This window comes from Coenobita brevimanus, chromosome 3 (assembly GCF_032717465.1).
Source record: "Coenobita brevimanus isolate Jiangsu-jjx chromosome 3, ASM3271746v2, whole genome shotgun sequence".
Taxonomy (NCBI): domain Eukaryota; kingdom Metazoa; phylum Arthropoda; class Malacostraca; order Decapoda; family Coenobitidae; genus Coenobita; species Coenobita brevimanus.
Genome location: NC_136956.1, coordinates 21,496,874 through 21,508,102, shown reverse-complemented (window position 1 = coordinate 21,508,102; position 11,229 = coordinate 21,496,874). Strand labels below are relative to the sequence as shown.

The 11,229-nt window shown below is 45.1% G+C and overlaps 1 protein-coding gene across 1 annotated transcript in view; it reads right to left on the bottom strand.

Annotated features, from left to right (window-relative positions):
• Positions 1 to 7,912: 7,912 nt before the first annotated feature.
• Positions 7,913 to 11,229, bottom strand: part of LOC145393749 (uncharacterized) — a 30,217-nt gene continuing 26,900 nt past the window's right edge. Inside the window, exons 9-10 of the mRNA XM_080267797.1 lie at positions 9,868 to 10,053; positions 7,913 to 8,611 (exon numbers count right to left, since the gene is read on the bottom strand). Of these exons, the coding sequence (XP_080123923.1) occupies positions 8,412 to 8,611; positions 9,868 to 10,053 (386 nt within the window). The 3' untranslated portion in view covers positions 7,913 to 8,411. The remainder of the gene's footprint in view (positions 8,612 to 9,867; positions 10,054 to 11,229) is intronic.

Below are 11,229 nucleotides of genomic sequence, written 5' to 3'. Positions count from 1 at the left end.
GTTTGTATACCTTAGCAGACTGTACAAGTTCTTTTTTATATATGGTGACTGAATGACTGATGAATTACCGAAATCTACAAATATTTCTTTCATTTTCTTACCATTGCATTCAGGATAGCTTATATCTTGGACTACATGCAGATAAGTGTCTTCTCTCCTTGATATGGTTCCCACTTTGCCGATGCAGGATTTCCCAACATGGATGAGAAAATATCCCTAGATTGGTCACAGTTTCCCTCAAACTCTAGAACACTGTCTTTATGTTTGCTGATGCTGTTTAATTACTGTTCCTACTACTTATCATGTAATGCTTTAAGTGGTGTAGGAAAAAAGTCTTTATAATGACACCCACAGGAATACTAGTCCTGAAATTATCTGTTCCATATGTCATCATCGGTTTGCAAAAGAATGTCTCTACTATGTATAACATGTATGAGGGTGTCTCTATTAAGTATAACATTATCTCTTTACCTATCTATAGCCCGACGCCCTTATCCCGCAAAGGGTGGCCGCAGACAAAACGCCTCCAAGTTGCTCTGTCACCCACCATTTGATTACCTTCCTCCTGACTCACCCCCTCCTCCCTCATATACCTCTCAACTCCATCCCTCCACCTCATCCTCGGTCTACCCCTCCCTCTCCCTCCCTCCACCTCACCTACATACACCCTCTTAGTCAGTCTTTCATTCTCCATTCTCTCTACATGTCCAAACCACCTCAGTGTATTTCTCCTAATCTTCTCAACCACATTATAGTAAATCCTAAACAACATATCATAATTTTCATTTATCCAAAGGGGTACACACCATATAAAACATACATTTACTCATCTTAGAAAAAAAAGTACAACTAAAGGCTGTGACTTAACAAAGAACTGCAAGCATGAATATCTACTTTTAACACCTGAGGCCGAGGATGAGATGGAGGGATGGGGTGGAGAGGTATATGAGAGAGGGGGGTGTGAGTTGGGAGTGGGGCAGTGAAATGGCGGGGGACAGGGCAACGTGGAGGCGATTTGTTTGTGGCCACCCCGAACGGGACTGAAACATCTGTCAATAGATAGATAGATAGAACACCTGAGCCTGTTATTCTCCTAATGAAGATGAGTTGTCTCAGGAGGAAAAATACTGTACTGGGTATGTGGGGAACTTATACGTGATAACACCAGTCATTACAAAACTTGTGATCAATGTTGATTTTTTTTTTTAAATGAAACGAAGGAGGAACCAAAGGCCAAAAGCCCATAAGAGTATTCGCTCTCTCTCTCTCTAAAAAAAAAAAAAAAGGAAGAAGAAAAAAAAAGAGAGCCAAATTCAAGATCTGTTCATTTTGAGATGCCTGGACACATGCCTGCAAACTGCCAACATTTCGAACAGCGCAATATTTCAGCTGTTTTACCCACGCTCTAGCTATAAAGTGACCCTCAATCATCTGCTGTTTTTGTTCATGATGTACAAAAAATGTCTATGTTACAGTAATCAGCAACTGTGTCAAGTGTTCTCTGCTAATTCCATGGCTGATTGTACTTCAAGCTTCCAACACTTATAGAGTTAATATGTTTTATCCACAATCTAGCAGTAAAGTGACCCTCAATCATCTGCTGTTTTTGTTCATAATGTACAAAAAAATGTCTGTTACAGTAATCAGCGCTGTGTCAAGTGTTCTCTGCTAATTCCACAACTGATCGTACTTCAAGCTTCCAACACTGAAAGGTTTGTTTTACACACAGCCTAGCCACATTCCATAAAGTAACATTCAATGGCATGGTTCTTTAATTCGCAATGTAAATAATTAAGCAACGTTGGGTCTGGTTAGTACTTGGATGGGTGACTGCCTGGGAACACCAGATGCTGTTGGCATCCCTATGTGTCAAGTGGGGTTGGTGGAGGATTAGTGCCCCTCCCTGTAAAACAATTAACTCTAAGCCCTTGGCCACCCCGTGTGGGATACATGGCGTCTGGCAATGAATGAATGAATGAATGAAATAATGAAAGACTGACTAAGAGGGTGTATGTAGGTGAGGTGGAGGGAGGGAGAGGGAGGGGTAGACCGAGGATGAGGTGGAGGGATGGAGTTGAGAGGTATACGAGGGAGGGGGGGTGAGTTGGGGGGAGGGTAGTCAAATGGTGGGTGACAGAGCGACTTGGAGGCGTTTTGTCTGCGGCCACCCTTTGCGGGATTAGGGTGTTGGGCTACAGATAGATAGATAGAAATAATTTTCAGCATGATTGTAACAGATTGCGAACATATGAAAAAGAAATACTGTCTGATCATGCCAGTACCCCAAAATTCAAAACCTGAAGTACTTAATTTGCTCTATCCAGGGTTTACCTACAAAGCAACACTGACTGAGATGAAGCAGACTGACTGAGATGTTTCTTTAGTTCATGGGGTAGATAACTGCTACCATAATGAGCATGTGGAATGTTCTTTGAATCTAATGCCTGTACTTCAAACCTCAGACACTTGTTCTACCAGTTTGTTTTTCTGTATTTTTCTCACTGTTTTCAGGGTGGCAATTGACCTTTTCCTGTTCAAAAATCTCTCACTGTTTTCATCATCACATTTCTTAAGCCGTACCTATGATTGTTTATGGCATACTAGGAGAACCTTACTCAATGTACTGAATGGTGGGTTTCACTTCCCAGCCAGATGCTAGGTTGGGTTAGGTTAGATTAAATTACAGGTCTATCTATCTATTGCCAGACGCCTCAATCCCGTACGGGATGGCCACAAACAAATCACCTCCACGTCGTCCTGTCCCCTGCCATTTCACTGCCCTGCTCCCAACCCACACCCCCCCTCTCTCATATACCTCTCCACTCCATCCCTCCATCTCATCCTCCCCCTCCCTCTCCCCTCCTCCACCTCACTCACATACACTCTCCTCATCAGTCTCTCACCCTCCATCCTCTCCACAAGGCCAATTACAGGTATTAGATACAATTAAGCTAAATCAGGTAAGGACAGGTCTTTCTGCCATCACACTTATAGATCAAATGAAATGACACTGTGGAAAACAACTAAAAAGACCTGGGAAACAAATATTGTATGAAACGTTTATTTACCACCCCAGAAATAATCAGAAACCTATTAACACTATCAGGAAGAAGAACTGATATGGTAAAGTGCATCTACTGCCACAAAGAAATCATATCAAAGCTGCCTGCATGCTGCATTTATTGTACATTATCTATACTTGCATTAAAAAACAATAAAATATACCAAAACTCAAGTGGATATCATGGCAACTACAATATATGGCCTCAAAATGGTACTGTGCCCCACTGAATAAATATTAGCTATTCTTATTACTGGTCTTGTTCCCTCAGGGGATGGTGACCTTTTTGCAAACTTTCCGCCCCTCTGTCTGAAAGAACCTGTGCACAACAGTCTGAATTCAGCAGCAAATGGAAGCCTGGGTTGTCATTCCGTCACTCGTTCATCAGTTCCACAGCCTAACATCATCTGCACAAGTCCATTTCGTCTTTATGCTATAACTGAAGCCAAGATAACTTTAACACAAATACAATTTTGGTTTAAGTTATTGCAACAAATAACTTATTTATCACTACCTGTTGTGTTATTGTTGCTGCTGGTACAGCCCTGGAACAATGCACCCCACTGCTCCAGGTGCTCCTGCGGTCCACAGCTGCTGATCAGCTGTTGTTTATTTACATCACTCCTACTGCTGCCTACAGGTGGCAGTAGTGGTAAAATGGCGGAATATTTGAAAAAAAAATTACACCTTTAGATGTTCGAGACCATTTTCATAATGAAAAAAGACTGAGTTGGAATAGTTTAGTTTAATATTAATTACTCTAAAAGTCATGGGTTTCAAAAATTTGGATTTTTATCCTAATACCGATTCAAGATTTCCCCTTATTTCCCCAAAATTTTAAATTTCCCAGATGTCACTAAAACCATCAAAATTTCCCAATCTAGTGAAATTTCCACCAAAAGTGGGAGCACTACTCCCTAACCAAACTCTTCCTTTTATAGCTGGTGAACAGGAAAACGTGAAAGTTGAAGGGGCTAAACACAAGGTCCAGCATCTAATCTCCCTATTTCCCTTTCATTTACGAAAATATCCTGTATCCTAACACTGCCTCTTTCAGTGTGTATTAGGGTGTAACAACTCTTTTCATACCTGGGCCAAATACATGTAAAATATGTATAAACTCACCTGACAAAGTCGATGACTCACTTGCAGACCAGTTTGTTCTCATCGCCTTAGTTTCCCATAATTTCCTTCCTGCTGGATCACAGGAAAATCAGAAAAAGCCGCAGAGAAGGTCCATGAATGTTACTGTACCCAAATATAGCACAAGAGACCAATAATAAGGGCAAAAATGCACTAGTAAAAGACGCACTGTACTCCTTACACTACGGTCACCAACATTCTGGTTTTGGTTTGTCAACAATACAGTTCGGCGATTATTGCAGTATTTAGTTACGTGTACTTGGAAGTAAAATCAATAGGCAGAAATGAAGATTAAAACGACACCCTTCAGTAGCTCAAATACTAAATGTAGGTTTTACTTTCAGCGGCAGAAGGACCTAATTACCAATTCAGTTACAATTATCCCATTTTCTTTTCTGTATTTTCTATTTTTAATGGTGACAAACAAGTGTTTTCTGTTGTCTTTTTCCTACTTGTTATTATCTTCATGTTCCTTGTGCCTCACCGATGTTTATAATAGAGCCGAAATGTGGCGTCACGTTACCATGACAACACAAACATCTGACAAGGGGCTTTAAATTGAATTGAATTGAAATATTTATTGTTGTAAAAGGTACGCCCTGCTCCAAATCCCATGGCCACCGCCCACAAGAAGGGGAATTAGACCAAACAGAACGGTGAAGGAAAATACTGAAAAAGACAAGCCCCCGGAGAAGCTCGTACAGGATGAGACTCGCCGAAGTAGTAGGACCGGGTGACAACACGGGAAGGGTTACCATCACTAAAATGCCCGCCGCCGGACCACCCACCCCGCCACACCCCACCCCACCACAGGACCACAACCACCCCACCACCCCAGGAGGACACAACGGGGGGGCTAATGACCCAGGTCAAGAGGGTCACCCGTCCGCTACTGACCTGAGCCCCTCTTCCCCGCAACTGCCCCGACACCAGGTGACCGAAGAACGACAATGACCTTGCAGGTGGGACAACCATCGTCAGGAGTAACGTCTTGAACTCTTGGCGACGGCCATAGTTACACCCTCAAGGGCAGGAGGCCTAAGGCTACGGCCTACAGTGAGCACCAGGGCGTCAGTACCTTCAGCCACTTCCAGGGCAGGAGGCCCTAATGTGAGCACCAGGGCGTCAGTACCCTCAGTCACTTCCAGGGCAGGAGGACCTAATGTGAGCACCGGGGTGTCAGTGCCCTCAGCCACCTCAGGGGCAGGAGGCCCTAATGCGAGCACCAGGGCGTCAGTACCCTCAGCCACCTCAAGGGCAGGAGGCCCTAATGCGAGCACCAGGGCGTTAGTGCCTTTAGCCACTCCAGGGGCAGGAGGCCCTAGCAGACAACTAGAAGTGGGTCCCAGGGCGAGAAGACCTGGAGCCACGGCTGTAACAGACCCAGGAGAGAGAGTCACCTCTGTGCTTCCCTCCCTGTATATAGGAGAGGACACGGTCTCCGTGGACACTGCCTATCTCGTTCCCCTGTGGGAACTGTTCGTCACCACCCGGGAGTGTTGCCCCGGAGGTGTCGCCAGAGTGGTGGCAAAGTCCGAGACTGGACCTGCCTCCCACGCCTGGGAAATCTCTGTCCTTAAGGCACCAGACGGAGACGAGGCCGCAGTCCAACCCTGACGGCGCGTCTCCCAGCAGACGATAGCACCCCCAGGACCCCCAGGCGACACCAGCAGACTACAGGCAAGGGCGACCCTGACTCCCTCACCCCGCGGAGCCGCAGACGCCGGGCCCGCCTCCTCCAGCTGTTTGGCCCTAGTCCCGAGGGCCACCCCTCAGGTCGAGGCCCCCAGACAGGAGGGCCTCCCTGTACCCCACCAACGAGGCCCCGAGGTAAGGGCCTCCCCTCAGGTCGAGGCCCCCAGGCAGGAGGGCCTCCCTGCACCTCACCGATGACCAGGATTCGGGTAGTGACTCCCCTGCGGGTAGTGTGTTATCCATTGCAGGCAGAGTCCCCCTAAGGCCCTCTCCTCACGCTCCGACGACAGTGTATCAAACCCAGGAAACACGGGTAAATAAGTGACGCCCCTTAAACCGAGAATAAGCCAGGGAAAAAAAACAGTGAACAGTGACAGAGTGCAACTAATGTAAAACCAGTGACAATTGTTATTAACCTAAAAGAACTCTCGACCCGGCAGAATAGAAAAGTACTTGGACCGCCAATCATAGAAAGTAGAGTAATTATCCCTGCCCCAGAATAAAAGAACTTTCAGTAATTGTGAACGAAGACCAGGGCGCGCGGGAAAATCAAAGGCCAGTGTAAAGTGCCGCCGCGACTAGGTGACTGTGTCGAGTGTCGTGATCCGAACCCTGTCTTCTTTATAGTAGAATTTCCCTCAAGGACCTTAACCTTGTTTATTCCCCCTTTTATCAAGTGCATATATGTTTTGGCTTCAAATGAAATACGGGTATCTCCATATATATAACTAAAGACATTGGTATACGTGAATCATGTGTTAGTGCAACTGTATTTTGTGATCTCAAAGTCTAGCTCTGTGTCCCTGTATCTTAAATATCACTCTGTGTTATACTGTAACGGTTTAGAATTAAGGTAATAGATGTGTTAAGGTGGACTGCCTGGTTTTTATGTCCTGTTCCTTTGTTGGTGCTTTACTTCCGGTCCAGAAAGAGGTCCCCGCTCAGTCGCTAGTGTTTTTAGGATGAGGAGTCGACCTAAACACACTCAGCATAACAATCACTTTCCTTCAAAATACAAAGATCATAAACAACACTCCTCCAAAGTACAAAAACCATGAACAATTATTTTTTAAAGTACAGATAACAGTACTTCTCCACATAATTAATAGCAGTACAAACATCACGCCTACTTACAAACTTCCTTTTCAATGTCTTATCGGATATAATGATCCGTGGTCCCAAAAATAATATACGTTCATGGCTGTATTTGTTCTATCCAGACATAATATGCAACTAGATAATGAAGCTTATGACTCGCGCAAACTGAGTACTAACCTATAGCAAGCAACTCTTATGGGAAAACACGAAACTGATGGATATTTTACCTTTTTAAGAGAAAAGAATTACAACTAACTATTATAGGCTTTAAATTATGTACATATAAAGCAGAATTATATAATATTTCAACGTATTTCCATATGTTTTTAAAAATGTAGCTGCCAGATACGTCATTTCCGTTACCGTTCAAACTGATAGCGATAAGTGTAAAGCAGAGTGACTGAATGTTCCTGAATTTTTTTATTATTTATTATTTATTCATCATTCATTACAAGTCACAACACTGGGACTCGTCGTCTCGTATAAAAGGAAACTCCCTAACACGTTTTCCTAAGCGATTTATTTTGTTTACTACGTCAGTCTTATGCTGTGTTACATCAGTCCCCCACACAACGCCAGAGTTTCCTTAAAGAACTTACGAAAGATGATCAACCAGACATACTAAAAATAAATCGCATAGGAAGAGGTGTTATGTGGTGGGTCGAGAGAGAGAGAGAGCGAATTATAAGGAATAGTAGGTATGGTAGGTAGCTAGCTAGAGAGAGAGAGAGAGAATTACAAGGAATAGTAGGTAGCGAGAGAGGGAGAGAGAATTACAAGGAATAGTAGGTAGCGAGAGAGAGAGAGAATTACAAGGAACAGTAGGGAGGTATGTGGGTAGAGACAGAGAGAGAGAGAGAGAATTACAAGGAACAGTAGGTAGGTATGGGAGAGAGAGAGAGAGAGAGAGAGAGAGAGAGAGAGAGAGAGAGAGAGAGAGAATTACAAGGAACAGTAGCTAGGTATGTGGGTAGGGAGAGATAAAGAGAGAGAGAGAGAATTACAAGGAACAGTAGGTAGGTATGTGGGTAGAGAGAGAGAGAGAGAGAGAGAGGTATAGTTGAAGTAGTAGTGGTAGTAGTAGTATTAATAATAGCAGTAGTAGTAGTAGTAGTGTTGGTGACAGTAGTAGTTGTAGTTGTTTGTGTTATTGTTGTTGTTGTTGTACTATTATTTTTGATAGTTGTATCAGTAGTATAATAGTAGTAGCAGCAGTGGTAGTAGTAGTAGTAGTAGTAGTAATGATAATAATAATAATACAGGACCCACATCTCAAATTAGGAAGACAAGTTGTGGATATGACAAAAGTAGGGACGCTCTCCTGAACACGCACCGTTTCTCAGGTGCTATAATAATAATAATAATAATAATAATAATAATACAGGAACCCCATCTCTCAAACCAGGAACACAAATTACGGATATGAGACAGATAATTGGCAAAGATAAGGACGCTTTCCGGAACATGCCCCGTCCCAAGCGCCAATGGACGCGACATCTGGGTAGCCATTGACGCACTGTTCCAACTCTCCATTCGGTTGGCCTGTCTCCCACTCGTCCTTCCTCACAGGCCGTCCATCCAGCCATTTCCTCGCTCTGGCACCCACCCAAGGCCCTGGAAAAGAGGATTCACATTCATTCTGTTGATATTGTGGCAGCAGCTTAGGTCTGGTCTACGGAAATCTCTTTTAAAAGGCTTCGAGGTGTCTCACGAAGCATCAAACCTTTTCACTTCAACCACCAAAAGGAAAAGGAAAACAGAAATGCCAAAAGCTATATTTCTTGCCCATGGTTAGGAGGTTAGGAGAGAAAGTTAGCTCTAAAATTTTCCTGTTAGACATATATTAGGCTTTAAAAACTCGATCGGATACGTTTATGTGAAGCTGCAGAATGTGGTGAATGTTTTTGGCGTATCCGGTAGAGCCAGGATTCCGGGGGGCTTGAATGGTGAGTGAATGGAAGTGTGGCCTATTTGGATTGGGCAAATTTGTGTTGTCTGGACATTGCTACTCCTCACCCTGCCCTTGGGTGGGAAAGGAGGTCCGGATGATGATGATGATGATAAACTACTAGATTTATAAAGCAATTGGACGATAATTGGAGGGTTGCGATGGTACCCTTCTTGAGAGAGGCAAAAATAAACGTGACCTATGAGATTTTTTTGAGTGGCCAAGATATTACTATTATTATTATTATTATTATTATTATTATTATTATTATCATTATTATTATTATCATTTATCATCATAACTATTATTTTTATTATTATCGTTATTATTATTACTATTATTATTATTATTAATATTATTATTATCATTATTATTGTTACTATTATTATCATCATTGTCATTATTATTATTAGTATTAGTATTATTTGTGTGTGTGTGTGTGTGTGTGTGTGTGTGTGTGTGTGTGTGTGTGTGTGTGTGTTTTATGTTACTGGTCGGCTATATATGTCGGTGTCGTGTGTGTTTGTATATCATTGCTGTGTGTGTGTGTGTGTGTGTGTGTGTGTGTGTGTGTAATTCACCGGGTCGGTCAGGATCACTTGATGGTCGTGATCGTCAGCTTTTACCCTCCCGGAAGGGAGCTGAGAGCTCATATAGTCCGATCTAAGGGCAAGGCTGTGACCTTCACACACGCACACACCCGTCCCCTTGCTCAAGGGGGACAGTAACCACCCACTTCATCAGTGAAACTTTTCGCAACCTGAGCGAGGCGCGAACTCCCGTCCACCAGTTGGCAAGCGAGAAAGTTACCACTGCACCAGCGAGCGGTGTGTGTGTGTGTGTGTGTGTGTGTGTGTGTGTGTGTGTGTGTGTGTGTGTGTGTGTGTGTCCCTCCTATCACAACCCCGCCCCAAACACTCACCTAATCCATTAATTTCATCCCTAAACGCCCTTATTGCCGCCTTGAGGTCACCAGCCACATAAAGATCGCCTCCATGGGTCCTACAGCTAGCCCTTGCTTCATCCCAGGTCATGAAAGGGTCAGTATGAAGACGAAGGCAGCCACGTTCAACCAGCTGACTCACACTAACATTGGCTACCATACTCCCTGTGAAAAGTAAGTTGTTTTAGTTCACTACAGGTTAAGATTCTACTACTACTACTACTACAATTACTACTACTACTACCATTACTACTACCATTACTACTACTACTACTACTACCATTACTACTACTACTACCATTACTACTACTACTACTACTACCATTACTACTACTACTACTACTGCTGCTGCTGCCATTGCTGCTACTGCTGCTGCTGCTGCTACTGCTGCTGCTGCTGCTGCCGTTGCTGCTGCTGCTGCAGTTGCTGCTGCTGCTGCTGCTGCCGTTGCTGCCGCTGCAAGTGCTGCTGCTTCCTGCATGCTGCTGCTGCTGCTGCTGCTGCTGCTACTGCATTACTACTGCTGCCTGCCGTTGCTGCTGCTGCTGCTGCCGTTGCTGCTGCCATTGCTGCTGCTGCTACCATTACTACTGCTGCCGGTACTGCTGCTACTGCCGTTGCTGCTGCTGCTGCCGTTGCTGGCTGCTACTGCTACTATTGCTGCTGCTGCTGCTGCTGCTGCTGCCATTGCACTACTCACTACTGCGCATTGCTGCTGCTGCTGCCGTTGCTGCTGCTGCTGCTGCTGCTGCTGCATTTGCTGCTGCTACTGCCGTTGCTGCTACGTTTGCTGCTGCTGCGTTGCTGCTGCTGCTGCTGCCGTGCTGCTACTGCTGCTGCCACCATTACGTTGCTGCTGCTGCTGCTTGCTGCTGCTGCTACCATTACTGCTGCTGCTGCTGCTGCTGCCGCCATTGCTGCTGCTGCCATTGCTGCTGCTGCTGCCGTTGCTGCTGCTGCCACTGCTGCTGCTGCTGCTGCCATTGCTGCTGCTGCCGTTGCTGCTGCTGCCGTTGCTGCTGCTACTGCCATTGCTGCTGCTGCCATTGCTGCTGCCGCTGCCGTTTTTGATGTTGTTGTTGCTGCTGCTGCTGCTGCCGATTTTGCTGCTGCTGCTGCTGCTGCCGATTTTGCTGCTGCTGCTGCTGCTGCCGATTTTGCTGCTGCTGCTGCTGCTGCCGATTTTGCTGCTGCTGCTGCTGCTGCCGATTTTGCTGCTGCTGCTGCTGCTGCCGATTTTGATGCTGCTGCTGCTGCTGCTGCCGCCGCTGGCTGCTGCTGCCCGGCTGCTGCTGCAGTTGCTGCTGCCGATTGCTGCTGCTGCTGCCGCGGCTGGTGCTG